At 43.0% G+C, this 19677-nt stretch overlaps 1 protein-coding gene across 1 annotated transcript in view; it reads right to left on the bottom strand.

The window, feature by feature from the left end:
• The window catches only part of LOC122929311 (LIM homeobox transcription factor 1-alpha-like), a 124094-nt gene that overhangs the window by 90115 nt on the left and 14302 nt on the right, over positions 1-19677 (bottom strand). Inside the window, exon 2 of the mRNA XM_044282830.1 lies at positions 13347-13527. Coding sequence (XP_044138765.1) covers positions 13347-13527 — 181 coding nt within the window. The remainder of the gene's footprint in view (positions 1-13346; positions 13528-19677) is intronic.

Genomic DNA, 19677 nt, shown 5'->3' with positions numbered 1-19677 from the left:
GCTCTTACCGTAAAGAATCCTCTTCTATGTTTGTGTACAAACCTTCTTTCCTCCAGACGCAGAGGATGTCCCCTCGTCACAGTCCTGGGGATAAATAGCTGATGGGACAGATCTCTGTACTGACCCCTGATATATTTATACATAGTAATTAGATCTCCCCTCAGTCGTCTTTTTTTCTAAAGTGAATGACCCTAATTTTGAAATATTGATCTTATATCTCTTCTGCCAAGCACTGAGCTTTAAAGGGGTTGTCCAGGATTAAAAAATGATAGTGGTTTTCTCCCAGGCCCAGCGTCACACCTGACCATGGTGCTGTCAGATGTCGTAGCTGAGCTCCATTGAAGTGAATGGGGTTGAGCTGCAGTACCGCACACAACCTGTGGACAGATAGGGCACCATTTGTGAAAGAAAGCAGTCAAGCTAGTCTAATCTTGGACAACTCCCTTTAATATCCCCACTGGGTAATGATGAGTTAAAAAAAAAATTTTTTGAATACTTGAAGGTTTCTTAAAATGAACAGCACTATCTGTGAAGTATGCATTATCATACCGAGCACTAGACCTCACAGCCTCTCCCTCTCTCTGAGTGTTTGAGTAAGTGACGTCCCTACGATTTTATGAGATCTGTGACTCGAAGGCATCAGGTAATCTGATCAGACATTTGATTACATTTCACAGCCTTGTCTTCTTTATTAAAATCTCCCAGAATCCTCAGCGGCTGGTCTTATTGCTGCTGGTTGCTAATAAAAGTCTCTCCCTCTGGGACATGCAATAGATGAAGGAGGCCGTCTTCAGCTTCTACTAGTATGGATGAGCATTGCCTGTATTTTGTGAAACCTCAACAATTATTGCTAATACTAATAGTATAGACTCTATATAATATTTTTATATATATTTTCACACAACCTCCTTAAAAACAGCACAAGATGGGATGGAATCACTGAAAATCCCCATCTTCTCATATCGTCATAGCAGAATCGTGATGATACCCCAATGAATGAATGGGGGAACAATAAAAACGAGGTTTCGTTCCACTGTTGTAGCCTACTCTGCCTATGCTGGTGACAATTTCTCCCCAGTGGTGACCAGCCTCATCCTGTGACCGGCTCAGAGATAGAATTTACGCATCAAGAGGGACCAGGAAGTAGACGTCATTGGGAAACCCAGGAACGGGAGTGAATGGAGTTTGGTAAGGTGCACTTTAATTATTTTACACCATTCTCAGCAAATAAAAATAAAATAAATATTTAAAGGGGTTGGCTACTTTCTGGCTACTTGTGACCAATGTGTATGTGAGATGATTATATGGCACTCACTTATATAGACTGTTGACATTTTGTGCCGTTTGCTATATTAGATAAGTCATGTCCCCTTATTGCTGTCCGTGTCGAGGTCCTGTCCATAGAATGGCTGCTGATGGAGGGTGATGTCACCAGACACATCTCTCCTCTGTTCAAAGACACTACATCTGCACTAAACTCCCAGAGGGCAGGTACCGTGTGTTTGAAGGGAGGAGGCATCAGATGGAGGGGCTTTGCCTGGTCACATGGCCTCACTTTGGACATTACAAAATACTTGGCAAACAAGGGGGTATAACTTACAAAATATATAAAATATATTAGTAAGTGCCATATAATAATCTTACAAATTACAGTGGTCAACCGTAATCAAAAAAGTGGCCAACCCCTTTAATCGGCCAGACAACCTCTCAGATGTTCAATTTATATACCATCCATTATTTAGTAAGGAAGAAAGGAGAAGTTAACTTGTCTAGCAATTTGCACCAAATTTATTATGCCACGTATGCTATCTAGATAGATTTTTGTCAAACTTGTGGCAGACTATACAAGCTAATAGATCTTTTTGAAGGTCTGTGGAACCCAAGTTTAAATTGATTTTCTATAGCAACTTTGTGGTTTAGCCTTTCTACTAACTTTATAGTCACATGGGTTAAACAAAATCTATCTAACATTATCTATCAGTTCTAGCTATGGTGGAGGGGGAATTCAAATATTCTTGGAAGCAATTACACATTTGGTTAAATAGTCATAAAAGTTAACCTCTTCAACCACTGTGACGTTAATGTACGTCACAATGGTTGAGGAAATGCATGGAGCGGCCATACGCCGCAGCTGCCGGCTGTATTATATAGCAGACACCTGGCCGCAATGACGGGGAACGGTGATCCTGCTGATCCCCGTCATTTAACCCCCCAGATGTAGTGATCAACACCGATTGCGGCATTTTTGTGTCAAGGCACCGGGATACGGCTCCTTTTGCCTTCCGATCGGAGCCCCCGTAGTGAAGTCGCGGGGCTCAGATCGCTTACCATGGCAGCCTGGACGCTTTTAAAGCTTACCAGGCCTGCCATGGAAAGGTCCCTGCTAAGCTGTGCACAAAACGCAGCTCAGCAGGGAGTGTGTGAAAATCCTATTCACCCTAATAGAGCTCTATTAGGGTGAATAGCAAAAAGGATTAAAAAAAATCCCATGTTCTAGACCCCAATGGGGGTTAAAAAAATAAATAAAAAATACCAAAAGTTTAAATCACCCCCCATTCCCAATTAAATAAACATATCAAAACATATTAGGTATTGCAGCGTCTGAAAATGTCTGAACTATTAAGATATTGTTTAAAAATTCCTGTGCAGTAAACGTCATAACAGAAAAAATGCAAACCGCATAATTCGCCATTTTTTAGTCACCTTTTCCACCCAAAAAAATTTGAATAACAGTGATCACAAAGTCATACGTACCACAAAAATAGTACCAATAAAAACTAAACTTCGTTCCGCCAAAAACAAGCCCTCATACAGCCTTCTAATCCGAAATCTAAACAAAGTTATGGCTGGCAGAAAATGGAGATGCAAAGAAATTTTTAGTTTTTTAAAGGTTTTTATCTTTTTAAAAGTAGTTAAAAAACAAAAACACCTTTACAAGTTTGGTATCACCATATTCGTATTGAGCCGCAGAATAAGGACGTCGTGTCATGTTTAGTGCACAATGAATGCTGTCATGTAAAAATCCCCAAAAACCTTGGCGGAATTGAGTTTTTTTTTTCTCATTTAAACCCCACAAAGATTTTTTTTCCTGTTTTCTAATAACAGACATGGTAATTTAAATGGTGCCCTTAAAAAGTACAACTTATCCCGAAAAAAGAAGCCCTCATATGGCTATATGAACGGAAAATAAAAAAATGTATGGCTATTGGAACATGTGGAGGTAAAAACTAAAATGCAAAACCAAAAATGGGCCCGGTACTTAAGGGTTGCGGAACCTAACTTCTAACCCTTTACAGCTCTTTTATGCTGATGCAACACGAACGGTATCTGTATTTTGCAGATCCACAATTTGCAGACCACAAAGGTCATTTGCATGAGGCCAAAAGTGGAGTGGTTGATGTAAAAAATGCTTTTACCAGGACTTTAGAGCCCAATCTTTATTATCTTCATGTCTTGTGACCAGGCGCGGACTGGGAACTTAAAGTAACCCTGGAAAAAATACTAAAAGTGACCTTGTTTTGTAGTTGGGTCCAAACTGATGGAAGGTAGGGCCAGCAATATGATATTGTGGCACATTATACCACCCCAACAGAGCCAAATACCACAGTCCATCACAAAATAATGCCGCCAGCAGCACAAAATACATCCCCAAATACAGCCACTGGCCGTCTGTGAGAAGCGCCCAGACGACCCCCTGGGCATTGGCCCACCAGGAAATTTCCCTGTAAGGTCTATGGCCAATCTGCTCCGGCTTGTGACAACGCAGAGAATCATATCTCCCATGTTCTATATGTGGAACATCTACCATACCGACCCTGTATATAATGCATGTACAGCAAGCTGAGTGTGTTTGTTGTTTATAGTACAGTGGTTATCTTGAATCCTCTTAGACGTTAGCGAATCGATTCATCAGAATCAAAATTCAGGCTGAATTTTTAAAAAAACATTTTCATTCGGTAGAATCTGAATTTCTTCAGATTCATGTTAGTAGAATTTATCCATAGACATAGAGAGAGAGAGAACCTGAATCAAATTTCTTGGCCTATACTGATGAATCGGACCTATAGTAAACTGATTTTGAGAAATTCGCTCATGTCTCATTTCAACCCTCTACCCCCTCATCTGCACAACTGGTTTTTAGGCTGTGTCAGAGCACATGTTCTTATCCACCATCTCTACAAATTCAATATCCTGTGAAGGTGCATTCTGGTGAAATGCCAGGGGCTGTTACCATGAGGGAAGATGCCCATGGGACTGCTCTCAAAATTGTCTTTTATTACAGCTGTAATAAAGTCAGAGGGAGAGGAAGGATATTAAACATGTATGAGGAGAGTTTAATTACATTGCTAGGATGCGGGATTAAAACTGTGAAAGAGGTTATATGGGAAGTCAAACAAAAATTAAGTCAAGGCGAAGACAATATTTAAATTCAAAGCTCGGGCAAGGAAGGGAATTGGGATAAAAAGGAATTAGTCATTGGACACACTTCATTTTAAACCAAAAACACATAGACAGATATGACTTCTATATTGATCTATAATCAAAAACATAAATAATCACAATTAAAATGGTTTTCCAGGATTTCTTTTTTTTACTGATGACCTATCCCCAGATGAAAGCTGCAAAAAGAGGTCCCGGGTGTCGGACTCCCACCGATCAGATACTGAAAAGGTGTTTTTGAGTACCTGTTATTGATGGCCTATCCTCAAGCATCTGATTGGCAGGGGTCTAACACCCCATACTCCCACCGATCAGCTGTTCTGCAGTAGCTCCATCCTGGTTACTGCAGCACTGCTCCCGCTAAAGTGAACATATCAGATGGCCCATCCTGAGGATAGGCTATCAATATTCAAGTACCTTAAAACCCCCTTCCTAACACAGCCATTTAGTATTTTTCCATTTTCATTTATTACTCTCTGCCCTCTCTGCCCTCCTGTTGTTGGCTAAGTTGTACTTATTAAGTTATTAATGGCTCCATTAAATATTCCAGATAATGTACTGGGAAGCTGGAAAAAAAATCTAAATGTGGTAAAACTGGAAAAGACGCAGCAGGAAATTCCAGGAGGACCTGCTCAGCCAATCAGTGGCTGTGATCAGCTGAGTCGGCCTTCCCTGTCATTTCCAAAGTGTGAAGATGGATAAATGTTTTTTACGTTTTTTTTAACCTTTGTGGCTCTTTATTTCCCCGGAAATCATCTTGAAATGTAGAAATTTGCCTGTAGCTGTCCATTGAACTTAGGTAGATCCACCTTAAGTAAGACGACCGTATTATAGTTTGTGTAAAATAGGCTTCTGTAGGAGAGATTCTACTCCAGTGCATACATAACAAACCATGCAGCTGCTATGAGGTCCATGCCATTGCTACCAAACAAGTTGGTGGAAAATTGGTCCAAGGGTCATGAAAAAGGGGGGGACAAACACCAAGCCCTTCTGTCGTGGGAGACAAAACCTAACAACATATTAGAGGGGGCACATCAGGGGCGGACTGGGGACTTAAAGTGGCCCTGGAAAAAAGTAAAAGTGGCCCCATGATGTAGGCAGGTCCAAATTGAAAAAGGCAGGGAACAGAAGTAGGAAGGGCCGAACAAGTAAGCAGGGACAACAAAAATAGGCAGGGCTAGCAATATCATAGTGCAGCACAAAATACTGCCGTATCACTATTGTGAGGATGGCAATACAGTTGAATTCAGGGGGACACCTGCAGTTGCTGGCCAAGTGCATAAGTACCTTAATTAATGCTGAGAGCATCAGATCATTATGTACCTGGCAAGCAGCTTGAGGAGGACATTGTGCGGGCCCCTGGGCATCGGCCCATTGGGAGATTTTCCTGTACAGTCTATGGCCAGTCCGCCCCTGGGGCACATTTTAATCTTTCAAAGAAGTTGCTCACTAACTGGTATATTGAGATTGGATACGAGACAACATTCCAGATAATATTATAGTGTCACTTATGCCAAGTACTTCCAATAGATAAACTCTCGCAAAGTCTCTTATTAAAGGGGGTATCCTATGACTAATGTAAAAATTTAAAATTAGACATAATATAGTACATGGCAGCCTCTTTCTAACAAAGCGAACCAGCCCTGTACCTCACATGGATCCAGAGATCTTCATATTCATTACTCTGCTAGGTTTATATCAAGCTGACCGCTCAAGGGGAGTGTCTTTTCTGCTGCAGCTCAGGGGGCGTGTCCATGCTCTCCCTATCACAGCTCAGGAGGCATGTCTCAGCTCTCCCTATCACAGCTCAGGAGGCGTGTCTCAGCTCTCCCTATCACGGCTCAGGAGACAGTTTAAGGATGAAACTGAGCATGTGCGGCCACCTCCATGAGCAGGTTAAAGAAATAATTAAAAAAAACAAGGGGCAGGTGGCGCTAAACAGATACATTTTATTGAATAAGAGCTAATTCACACGGCCGTTGCCCCTCCGTTGCCGTATTGCGGCCCGCATACGGCATTCCGCATCATGGATGCTGACCCATTCACAAATCCGGAGATGCAGTGCTGAACGGAACGGAAGCATGGAACGGAACCCCACGGAAGCACTATCGAGTGCTTCCATGCGGTTCCATTCCCTGCCTCTGCACCACAAAAAGATTGAACTTGCTCTATCTTTTTGCAGAACGGATGGATCTCAAACCCCATTCAAGTGAATGGGTCCGCGATCCACATGCGGATGCCCCACGGTCGGTGCCCGTGCATTGCGGACCGCAATTTGCGGTCCACAGCACGGGCACGAAGCTCTTACGTTCATGTGAAAAAGCCCTAACTCAGCAGCTATACAACATTTTCTAATTCAGTATTCAGATCCAGATACTGGTTTGAAAAATTTAGAATATGTTTTGTGGGACAACCCCTTTCATTATGATGTCACAGTTACTGATGATCTCCCGTTTTGCCCTCAATATAGTAAATAAATAACCTTGTGTTAAAGGGCTGTTCACCACTTCCAATAGCCTTGTAGGCACTCATGTTGTCCTGGATGTATCTGCTAATTGTTCCCCGATAGACATCGGGGCTCGGAATCTTATCACAGTGGTGGCGCCATGGTTTTTACTTTCTCGGCTTCTGTCCGCTTTTTCTGTGCATACAGGATAAAAATCCTTGCTTGTATTTAACACAGAGCCCAGGTGCCATCTAGGAAGTATCACTAGAAAGATACTGACGTTTTTCAAGTACAAAAGCTATGAATCTCAGGACAACAGTAAAGGCATTGGATATATGTAATGGTATAGTCCCAAGAGGATCACATAGTGGGAGCAATGCCATGATATGGAGTATGATAAAGACAGACACAGATAAAGTAAAAACCATGGCGTCACCACTCTGAAAGGACTCCGAGCCTTGATGTCTGTCTAGGACAGGGAACAAGTAGGAGACACGTCCAGAACAACATTTTGATCTTTGTTATTAAACCTCTTTTTCCTTCTAAAGCGCACCTTTTATTTTACTTGTAAATATGCATTATATATTATCGGAACCCAAGGTCCAGTTTGAATTATAATGGATAATCTATGTAAATAGACTGGTCTTGTATTGTAAAAAGTTTCAGAAAGCTATCCTCGAGGAAGTGCAAATCCTAATTATCCACTTCGATGAACACGATAAGTACAGAACATTTCAAAAGTTGCATATTCTGTGTCAAAACACTAAAAATATGACACGCGGTGAACGGAAAATAAGATTACAAATTAATATGTGTTAAGTTTTAATTTTTTTGATCTGGAAAAAGAAAAGCATTCAGATTACTTGGCTGTGGAGGAGGGTTGACGATCAAATGGTTTCTATCATTCCCACCACTACTCCTTTTGTGATAAGACTCAGTCTGGGCACTCAAGGATCTCATGCCTTAAATCAGGTGCCAACAAAAGACTGTGGCCTAGTTCAGAGGGAGAGGAAGGGGTCCACGGGCGGGATGAAAGCTTTTCATAACCCAGCATTGCAGCTGTTAGTTTATCTTACTTTTTCCTAATCCCACAAACCTTCATTCAGCGGCAGTCTGAGGACTGCAGAACACGCAGTAAAGTGATTTTTATGCTTTCTCCTTAAACTTATACTAGTTCCATATACGTATACATATAGGAGATTTTCTTTGGTTCAAGCACCTCATTCTGTACAATTCTTGGACTGCAGCGGGAGCTGTATTAAAGCTAGTTCAGGAAATGCTGTTCTATCTGCAGGAGTGCCTATTCTCTAGCACAGGGGCTTCTATTCTATAGAATCGAAGAGCTAAACATGCTTGTACAAAGCACCAATGCTGTGGAAAGGCAGATGTGGAATGGGATGTATATTAAACAGTTATGCACAAATCAATGCAACCTGTGAGGTTTGGTATGACTAAGGGTGGGTTCACATCTGCGTTCTGGATTCTGTTATGGCTTTCTGTTATAAGTTATAAACGTGGTTATCACGGAAAATAATGGAATCCATAAGACAGAAGGATGGATCGGTTATACTGCCCATGATGGAATGCAAAACGGCAGCCTTTAAAAGGCATTCCATCTTAATAGTCTATGGGAATCATAATGGATCAGTTTCCATATAGTACATTTGTAATTTGCAGGAGTTGTGTGCGGTTCTGCTGAGATAGCCCAGCTATACAGAGTGACAAACACTATTTGAACAAATAATTTCAACTGGTGTGACATAACAGTTGCCCCCCAAAAAAAAATGATTAAGGGGTTTGATATACCTGCTTCCAGCAAATAATCATTAAGCGGTTCTATATACCTGCTTCCACAAATACTGCTCTTCTATAGGGACTTTGTCACAGGGTAATTTTGAAAATGACAGGCAGAGGAAGAGGCTGGCCATTCCGCAGGGGTGGTAGGGGTCGGGCAGGAGCACTAGGCTGAAGCCTAAGTGGTAAGTTGGAGAAGGTGCGTGCGATTACTTCAAAGGACGCACCAGTGTTGGTTGAGTGGCTCTCTCAGCCTTCCGCTTCTGCACCCTCCTCATCCTCTGTATCTGCACCCTCCTCACTCTCTGCTGTATGCACCCCCAAGTACACCACCACCACCACCATAGCCCCTCCACTCGAGTCAGAGGAACTATTTTTCTATCAATTCCAAGACCTTACCTATGCGCAGCCATTCTTGCCATTGGAATGAGGAGGAGGAGGTAGCAACGGCCGCCACCCAGCGGTCTGACGACAGTACCCAGATCAGCCCAATGAGGGTGGTCCCCGCTGTTCCTGCCTACTCCGAGATCTCTAATGTCAATGATGGTGAAGGTGACGATGATGATGTGTCGATGGACGTCACATGGGTGCCCACAAGAGAGGAAGAGGAGGAGAGTTCAGAGGGAGATACGGAGCAGCAGATTGGGAGGAGAAGCAGACAGAACTCGCAGTGCACAGGAGGCAAAAAGCAGACTGCAAATGTATCTGGAGCGAGCCATCTACCATGCACGGTCACATCTTGCGCTCCCAGGACGCCGGCACATGGCTCCGCAGTGTGGGCTTTTTTTAACTTGTCAGCTGCTGATAATAATGTTGCCATCTGCAGCCTGTGCAGTCAACGCGTAAGTCGCGGTAAGCCCAACACTCACCTAGGGACGACCGCCTTAAGAAGGCTCCTGACCTCCCATCACCGAGCCCAGTGGGAGCAATGCCGTCAGAACCCACAAAGCCACACTACTGGTGCTCCACATCCTGCCTCTTCTCCTTCTCCTCTCTCCTCCCATTTGTCCTCCACTCCCACTTCCACCGTGCCATCGTCACATTCATCTGGCACAAGGCAGGCTTCCGTGGCCCAAATATTAGAGCGTAAAAAAATGATGACGCCGGATAATCCTCTTGCCCAATGGCTGACCGCTGCATTGTCGGAACTGCTAGCCCGCCAACTACTGCAATATAAATTGGTGGACTCGGAGGCCATTAGAAAATTTGTGGCCATTGGCACACCGCAATGGAAGGTCCCCGGAATATTTCCCCCCGAAAGGCATCCCAGAGGTATATGGCCACATTCAGCGGCAAGTGAATGTATCTCTGGCACACAGTGTCGCTGTCAAAATACATCTGACCACAGACACGTGGTCTAGCAAACACGGACAGGGAAGGTACATAACTTTTACTGCCCACTGGGTGAACCTTCTGAGGGCCGTCAAGCATGTAACCCGTGGCACCCATGTGGATTTGGTGTTAGCACCACGGATCGCATGCAGGCCTGCCTCTTCTTCTCCTCCTCCTACTCCATCCTGCGTCTCCTCCTCGGCTGACTCCTCCTTTTCCACTGCTACTGCCTCTTTTGCTGCACCCCCCTTAGCTCCCCAGAACCTATTTGACGTGCCAGGAGAGACGTTGCCATGCTCTGCTGCGGCTGTTGTGCCTGGAAGCCAAGAGCCACACCGGTCCTGCACTCCTTTCAGCTCTGCAGTCACAAGCTGATCAGTGGCTAACCCGCTCAAATTGACAGTTGGTAAAGTGGTGTGTGACAACGGTGCCAATCTGCTCAGCGCTCTGAAACAGGGCAAAATGACACACGTGCCGTGCATGGCACACGTCCTGAACTTAGTCGTGCAGCGACTCTGCCCATTTTAGAAGATCTTACACGGCCATGGCTCGCCTTGCTTACGTTCAGCGGCGACACCACTTGCTCGTCAGACGTCTGATTTGTGACTGCTCAACGCGCTGGAACTCCACCTTGTATATGCTTGATAGGCTTCTCCAGCAGAAACGTGCCGTTAACGACTACCTGTACGAACTCTGCGGCAGGACAGGTTCTGGGGAGCTTGGTATTTTTTCACTGCGCTAGTGGCTGCTCATGCGCGACGCATGCAGACTTCTGCGGCCATTTGATGAGATGACCAAACTGGTCAGTCGCGGCCAGGGCACCATCAGTGACATCGTACCTTACGCCTTCTTTCTGGAGCGTGCATTGCGTTGTGTCATTGATCAAGCCGTCGAGGAGCAGGCGCTAGAAGATGAGGAAGTCTCAATGCTAAATGAATTACATGGGGGGCTACTCCATCTGAGACAAGTCAGCAGGAGTCTGAAGAGGAGTCAGAGGAGGATGGTGGCTGGGGGGAGGAGGAGGAGCAAGAAGAGCAGGCTTTAAACTTTTAGGGAATCCCTGGTGTTGTCCGTGGCTGGGTGAGGAAACCGAGGACGACATTCTCCTGGGCGATGAGCAGGACCCAGGGCGCTCCACCGCTTTTTAATTTAGTGCAAATGGGGGCCTTCATGCTCCAGTGTTTGAAGAGGGACCCCCATATAAAAATCATAAAGGGCAAGAACCAGTACTGGGTGGCAACATACTTAAACCCCCGATACAAACACAAAATGGCAGACATGATACCAGCATCACAGAGGGCTGTCAGAATGCAGCATTTCCAGGCCTTGCTGCGAGAGATGCTGCATTCTGCTGTTGTGGGCGCTGGCAGAGGAATTTTCACCCACAACGAAACAGGTCCGGGTACCAATCCTACCGCTCCTGCAAGAAGAGGACGGTTTGAAGATGTGTTAGTCACTTTGGATATGAGATCATTCTTGCAGCCAACCCATCGACAGCTGCCCTCCGGATCCAGCCTCAGGGAACTCCTAGACCAACAGGTTCATGGCCTATGTGGACGTTCTGAGAAGCGAGGAACCCCTGGACTACTGGGTGTGCAGGCTTGAACTGTGGCCAGATCTGGCACAATTTGCCATGGAACTCTTGGCTTGCAGCTCGTCGAGTGTCCTGTCCGAAAGGATGTTCAGCGCAGCAGGGGGGATCGTGACCAATAAGCGCACTATCCTAGCTCATGACAGTGTGGACTACCTCATATTTCTAAAAATGAATGAGGCATGGATCTCGGAGGAATTCCACACCTGTGTCGACCATGTTAAATTGAATTTCCTCATGCCAGCCCACACATATCTGCCACAACCCAGAACAAAGAATGGTCCCTATCTTATGTAAATACAGCGGCATAAAATGCCTTTTCTGTCCAGTGAATGCCCAATGTTTGGGGCCTGTACTCCACTGGCCTGCAGTAAAATTGTTATCCAATGATCGTCTAATATACCTCCAGCCACATAATCACTTGATCTTTTCTGTACGGTGAATGCATAATTTTTGGGGCCTGTAATCTAACTGGCAAACAGTAAAAGTGTTATATGGTAACCGCCTAATGTACCTCCAGCCACATTATCAATTGTTCTTTTCTGTCCGGTGAATGCCTAATGTTTGGGCCCTGTACTAAACTGGCCTGCAGTAAAATTGATATTGAATGAACTTCTAATGTACCTCCAGCCACATAATCACTTGTTCTTTTCTGTCTGGTGAATGCCTAATGTTTGGGACCTCAGAGAAATTCAACACTTGTTGACGACAACCAGGTGTTATCGAAATTCCACTAATATCATTTGGGGTTTTTACAAGAGAGGGGATTTCGTTAGCCATGTTTTTTCCAATTTTATATTTTTTGTTCTTTTAAACATATGTATTTGACATCTATTTGTACTGGCCTGCAGTAAAATTGATATCCAATGACCGTCTAATGTACCGCCAGCCACATAATCACTTGATGTTTTCTGTCTGGTGACAGAAAAAATGCCTAATTTTTGGGGCTTGTACTCCCATGGCCTAAAATAAAAATTTTCTAGGCACCAGCAGGCCACATTTTTGAGAGTTTCCCTTTAAGACGCATAAAAATGGCCCCTGATAAAAATACATATTTTTTGTGGGAATTTTTGCCATTGATCCCCCTCTTGTATGTCACTGTCCATGTTGTGGGACGATTTGTGCACTTCTTGTAAGTATTTGGTGGCTGCAATAATGATCTGAAGGTTTTTCAGGTTCGCCTGCCATTAAAGTGAATGGGGCCCGCCGTGAGCTTGCGGTTCACGAACATTTGATCAAGTTCACGCAATCGCGTTCGCGAATCGTACCTTTGGTTAAAAGCCACCCCTGGAGAAGATTAGTAGTAGATTAATCTGTTTAGGATTTCTACAAACCTGTTTGCTGTGGGGTTCCACAGAAAATACCGCAGACTGATAAAATGGGAAGGTAGCTAGATTTCTGGTTTACTTTTAGCATTCTTTTGTACTTTTAGTGTTCCACTAACTGTAGTACATACACAACAAACCCATGCAAATAAATACCAACAATTCCTTCCTCAATATTATGTTCCATGTCTCTACTGGTTCAAACCTGGGAGCAAACTCGTATATGGCTGTGGCACCAGTAAAAAACCCTGGCCCCATTCATTTTGTGAAGCCTCAGCCAATCTGACAAATTACCGTTTTACACACAATTCAGAAAATAAAAAGTAATTGAAATTCAGATGTTTCTGCACAATACTAATTCATGAAAACCTTACTAATATGTTTTGCTAAGAGTATTTCCATAATGATGCACACTTACTTTTCATAGTCTTCTTTGCAGTACAGTTGACGGTTACGATAATAACACGTCCCAGATAGGGTTTTTAGGCAGGCTGCACATTTAACACAGCACTCATGCCAAGGTCTGTCATTCACTCTGAGAAGGAACCGATCTGAGATAGTGCATCCACAACCTGCACACAGGTCATTTGTCTTATTATCTGAAATAAAATATGGAAAACTGCTTAATGTTTAGATTTTATATGACCACCACAATAAATCCTTATTAGATGTGTCCTATAAGAAAAGAGAATGATTGCTTACAGAATGTTAAACTTTTTTCTAGTCATCCAAATTCGGAAAATTTCTGATTTGGCTAAAGAATTTGGTGGCATGTGGTCAACTTTAATTACTTTGTAAAGAGATATGTTTCACCATAGAAGAATGATCAGTTGCAAAATTATGCTCTCAGCTTTACTACAAGTAACAGATAAGGGCACTATGGAGTTGTTGGTGGGTTAAAGCCAAGAAGTGTATAGGAGATGGGAATGATTGCACAAATAGCTAAGAAACTGACAATATATTGAAAGTTCTTGTGTTCATCCAAGGTGATTTTCATCTACATAATTGAACATTGGATTCCGATGAAACATTTGGTGCCACATCATGAAATTTAGTTACTATGAGAAGAGAGAGTTCCACAAGAGAAAAGGAATCAATTGGAAAATCGGTTGTCAGGGGTTCCCTCAATAGTCAAGATTATCAACTCTATGATCCTATCCCCAGGAATTATCCTCATCCTAAACCATAAAGCTCAGGTTTGTGTTTGCAAATAGAGGAGGACCATAAAAATGGTCATAAGCTTAGGATATTTGTTGAATTGTTCTACTGACAATCGTCTCACAACTCTCTAATACATTTGGATGCATGGATCAGTCAAGTGTGCAGTTTTATATCAGTAGGGAGCTATCTTATATTTGCTGCCAACTTTAACTGCTAGTTATCTACAGACAAAGAGTGGAATTTTTAATTGTAGGTGTATCTGAGATTAGTTTTTAGAATGAAGTTGAGTTTATATACACACTGTGCCTAATTTATGAAGATGGCACACAGTAATAATAAGTTTGGCTCAAGTGCAATGTGGTTGTGTCTATTTTAGTATAAGTATGGCCTGTTGCAGGTTTTTTTGCGACTTTTTAAAAAGTTGTTCTTCATGTGACACAAAAGTGATCTATTCTGAAATTCTGTCCAAATTTTCACACCAACTCGAAAAACTGACCCTCAAAAAACCCTGCTAGAATTCTGGTGTTCAGGGCTTAATAAGTTCCCCCCAAAGTACTTAATATGCAGTACACAGCTGTCATCTGCATGACCAACTAGGCAACAGTGTTTCAGCGATTGCAACAAATATCTTCCTCTAGGTGGCCATACACATGAGACTGCTGTGAGCCTGAACCCTCATTTGGGTGACAGATATTTATTTCTACACTACCATATTTCATTGGGAAGAGGCTTATGTCCTGCTGGAACAAAAAAATAAATCTAACATTTTCAAGTCTTCTTTGATCTGCTGGTAGGTTATAGTGGGGTAGACCATCATACACATTAGATCAGTGTTCCTCAACTCCAGTCCTCAGGGCCCACCTGCTAGTCATGATTTGAGAATATCCCACAGAATCAATACCTGTGGTAGGTACTGATGCGATTTGACACTAATTACTGTATATCACCTGCTCCATACTACGGAAATCCTGAAAACATGACCGACAGGTGGGCGCTGAGGAGTGGAGTTGAGGAACACTGCATTAGATGGTTCAAAATCAACAGATTCCAACAGTTTTTCCCTAAAGACCATCAATGTTACACATCTATTCCATCTTCAAGAAGTTTATCAGACCTGCAAACAAAAAAATATTATTGTTCACTATCTGTAATCATGGCCCAGAAAAGCAATCAACTGAATATTTCCCAGATGAATGTGAAATTGGACTTACTTTTACTACAATCAAAATAGAATGAAAATCCCACAGAAAAATAATCCAAAAATATCTTTTGCAATGTGTGAAAATGTATCTGATGTAAGACAAATCACTGTCCCCTTACAATCTGTAGTACTTCCTGCTATAATTACTAAACATATTAATAATTTACTTTATTGGGGTTTTTTAAATATTTTATTTGTCCTTTTTGGCAGATTTATATTTTTTTTATTGTAGAAGAGGAGAAGAAGAAAAGAAACTACAGTTTGAATCTGGACAAAAATGCCACCTTTGACCGACAAAAAAAAAAATATAATAATAATTTGATACATTTTCTCCATATTTCTCCACTGTCATATTATCTGTAGTCAAGTATAAAACCCAAATACATCTGTTTACCACAGAAAATAGCATGTAGGTTTGTGTCTGATTTTATCTTGTTCTTCATCTCTGGCATCCCTTCAAAGTTAATGATGAAGCATTGGAAATGTGGAGGCAGAGAGAATATCCATCCTATGTACACAGGGCTAAACTTGACCTTCATAAAGTCAATCTTCAATACAAACACAAGTGGAGCGAGTTTCAACTTTGTGACCTCAGCACTGTTAACTCCTTGCAGAACCTGCTGCATGAATCATTACTTCTTGTACTAGGTGGTACATACAGTGATGTTTTTTGTTAAACTCAAATATTAATAACGATTAATAATCTAAAACTGGATCAGGAATATTGGATATCCCAAATCATAAGACATCAATCACCATATAAATATGAATAAACATTTTAGGGACCATGAACTTCAAGCTAGTAAAGACCCACTACGGGCCATCCAGGTGCCTTTCACGTAAGTCCCATGCTTGAATATCAGACTTTCCATACTATAAAGTTTAATAATAAGGGGGCATTCACAGGGCTGTGTCCATTTTGCAGACCACGTGCGTGGATCCGCAAAACATGGACACCGGCCGTATGCATCCTGCATAGGTCCCGCTCAATCAGCTGTTTTCAAGAGTTGTTGTGCTTCAGGACCAGGAACCGGAAAAGGACAGCTCTGTACACTGTGTAGGGGCCATTCGTGGTTACTGCAACGCTGGTCCAAGTCACATCCAGAGATAGTTTTAGATTTGTTGGTTATAATCAAAATGTCATGAAAATTTCCATGCTGGATATAGACAAAAATGTCTATTTCCTGCTATAGAGAACAGGTGATTTTGGCCAGTTACTCGCTGGATCTACAAACAGCTTATGGCTATAAAGAAACATATGTTTTTCAAGAGTTGTCTTATCATGATAGCTCCTTTTTTTAAACGTAGTTGGCCTGGTGACTATGTGATTGCCAGAGGCCAACAATCTACAACCCTGGTAAACAGCTTGGGGTATTTGCAACTGGCATCTCTTAATAAGATGACTTTATTTTATGTGTCTTAGGCCTCATGCACACGACCGTTGTGTGCATCCGTGTCCGTTGTTCCGTTTTCCGTGATTTTCTGCGGACCCATTGACTTTCAATGGGTCCGTTGAAAACTCGGTAAAATGCACCGTTTGTCATCCGCGTCCGTGATCAGTGTTTCCTGTCCGGCCCCCCCTCCCGCCCCTGTATTAAATTCATTGGTGGCCAGTGCGGCCTCCCCTCTCCCCCCCGCTAATTAAAATCCCCCCCCCCATCATTGGTGGCAGCGGAGAGTTCCGATCGGAGTCCCAGTTTAATCGCTGGCGCTCCGATCGGTAACCATGGCAACCAGGACGCTACTGCAGTTCTGGCTGCCATGGTTACTTAGCAATTTTAGAAGCATTATACTTACCTGCAATGTCTGTGACCAGCCCGGCACTCCTCCTACTGGTAAGTAACAGGTCTGTGCTATAAGCAATGCGCCGCACAGACCTTTCACTTACCAGTAGGAGGAGCGCCCGGCATAATGCCCAGGTAAGCATTATGCTTTTAAAATTGCTAAGTAACCATGGCAGCCAGAACTGCAGTAGCGTCCTGGTTGCCATGGTTACCGATCGGAGCCCCAGTGATTAAACTGGGACTCCGATCGGAACTCTCCGCTGCCACCAATAATGGGGGGGAATTTTAATTAGGGTGGGTGAGAGGGGAGGCCGCACTGGCCACCAATGAATTTAATACAGGGGCGGGAGGGAGGGGGCCGCACTGGCCACTAATGAATTTGATACAGGGGAGGGGGGGCCGGGGGGGCCGCACTGGCCACCAATTAATTTAATACAGGGAAGGGAGGGAGGGGGGGCCGCACTGGCCACCAATGAATTTAAAACTGGGGAGGGAGGGGGGTCTGCCCCCTGCTGCCTGGCAGCACCTGATCTCTTACAGGAGGCTATGATACGCACAATTAACCCCTCAGGTGCGGCACTTTGAGAGTATAGTATGCAATAGTTGTGGTCGTTACCTTCATGTTCCAACACATTTATGCATATTCAGTCCCAGATAAGTATAATAGGGGCAAAATTCATATAAGAAGCCAGCGCCATTCGTGATCCAAAATCTCCAGCTTTTTTTTTAATGGTCCATGTTTCGAACAACAGGACCCATAAAAACCCTTATGTGTTTTGTTGTTTTTGTAGGTCTTTTTGTATGAAACATGGACCACTGAATAAGGGCTCATGCACACGGCCGTTCTGTGCATTGGGGACCACACTGCACGACCAACATCCATGCAGATAAATGGGCCCGTGATCCGTCTGCACTGCAAAAAAATAGAACATGCTTTCGTGGGGTTCCATGCCTCCGTTCCGGACTGGACCTTCCAGATTGCGGACCCAATCGCAATACGGACAACAGCCGAGCAACAGCTGTGTACATGAGCCCTAAAACTGGAAATATTGGATCAACGAGTGGTGTTGTCTTTTTCCATAAATTGACCTCTTATTATTGGTTATGGAACTGCCACGCACACATTTGGGAAGGACATTTGCAAACACAGTGACGTGACTAGGTTTTTATATATATCCTCTCTTAGATAAATATAATAGGATCACATTTGTCTCCATGAAGAATTACGGTTAATTCTGCATTCATACATAGGGTCTCTGCCGCAAATGTCATATCGCTTTTGCTTAACAGGTTACAGTAAAATAATCTACTTGTCTAGCTCCAGGGCTCACCATTTCTTTGCAAAAACACACCATGGATCCTAATTTCCATTTGTCAGTCTGTCCATGATTGTAGACACTTAAAAGAATATTTCAAAAAGTTGTAGACCAAAAAAAGGATCATGTTCAATGTACTTTATAATAATGTATTAAGAGATCGCTGCAGCAGATTAAACAAGAACTATGTTATAAATTCCCAACTGAACCACAAGTCCTAAGACATACTCCCAAACGTATTCTCAATCCTTTGCCAAATGCAGTTCAGGAACCTCTGGCTTATGATCTGTAGTTGGTGTGGTAGACCCATATTTGGTGTCTACACATACAACTAAGATCAGTCACATCTGAAACTGATCCAAATTTAAATTAGTCTAGTACTCTAAAGATACTGACTTAAGTTATTATTCCTGGAAATGACTGTGGGCCGATAAAAAGGGGTGTTTTTTTTCTGCTTCACAAAATAATTTTTTTAAATTCTGTGTATATACAGTGCTGTCCATAATTATTCATACCCCTGGCAAATTTTGACTTAGGCCCCTTTCACACAGGGGAGAGTTTTCCGTGCGGGTGCAATGCGTGAAGTGAACGCATTGCACCCACACTGAATCCGGACCCATTCACTTTAATGGGGCTGTGCACATGAGCGGTGATTTTCACGTATCACTTGTGCGTTGCGTGAAAATCGCAGCAAGCTCTATTTTGTGTGTTTTTCACGCAACACAGGCCCCATAGAAGTGAATGGGGCTGCGTGAAAATCGCAAGCATCCGCAAGCAAGTGCGGATGCGGTGTGATTTTCACACACGGTTGCTAGGAGACGATCGGGATGGGCACCCGATCATTATTATTTTATCTTATAACATGGTTGTAAGGGAAAAAAATTGCATTCTGAATACAGAATGCATAGTACAATAGGACTGCAGGGGTTAAAAAAAATGTAAAAAAATTTAACTCACCTCAATCCACTTGTTCGCGCAGCCGGCATCTCTTCTGTCTTCTTCTTTGAGGAATAGGACCTTTGATGACGTCACTACGCTCATCACATGGTCCGTCACATGATCCATCACCATGGTAAAAGATCATCTGATGGACCATGTGATGAGCGCAGTGGCGTCATCAAATGTCCTATTCCTCAAAGAAGAAGACAGAAGAGATGCCGGCTGCGCGAACAAGTGGATTAAGGTGAGTTAAATATTTTTTTGTTTTTTTAACCCTTCCAGCCCTATTGTACTATGTATTCTGTATTCAGAATGCTATTATTTTCCCTTATAACCATGTTATAAGGG

This window comes from Bufo gargarizans, chromosome 2 (genome assembly GCF_014858855.1).
Source record: "Bufo gargarizans isolate SCDJY-AF-19 chromosome 2, ASM1485885v1, whole genome shotgun sequence".
Lineage (NCBI taxonomy): Eukaryota > Metazoa > Chordata > Amphibia > Anura > Bufonidae > Bufo > Bufo gargarizans.
Note: the sequence above shows the minus strand (reverse complement) of the source record. Positions and strands in the feature narration are given on the sequence as shown.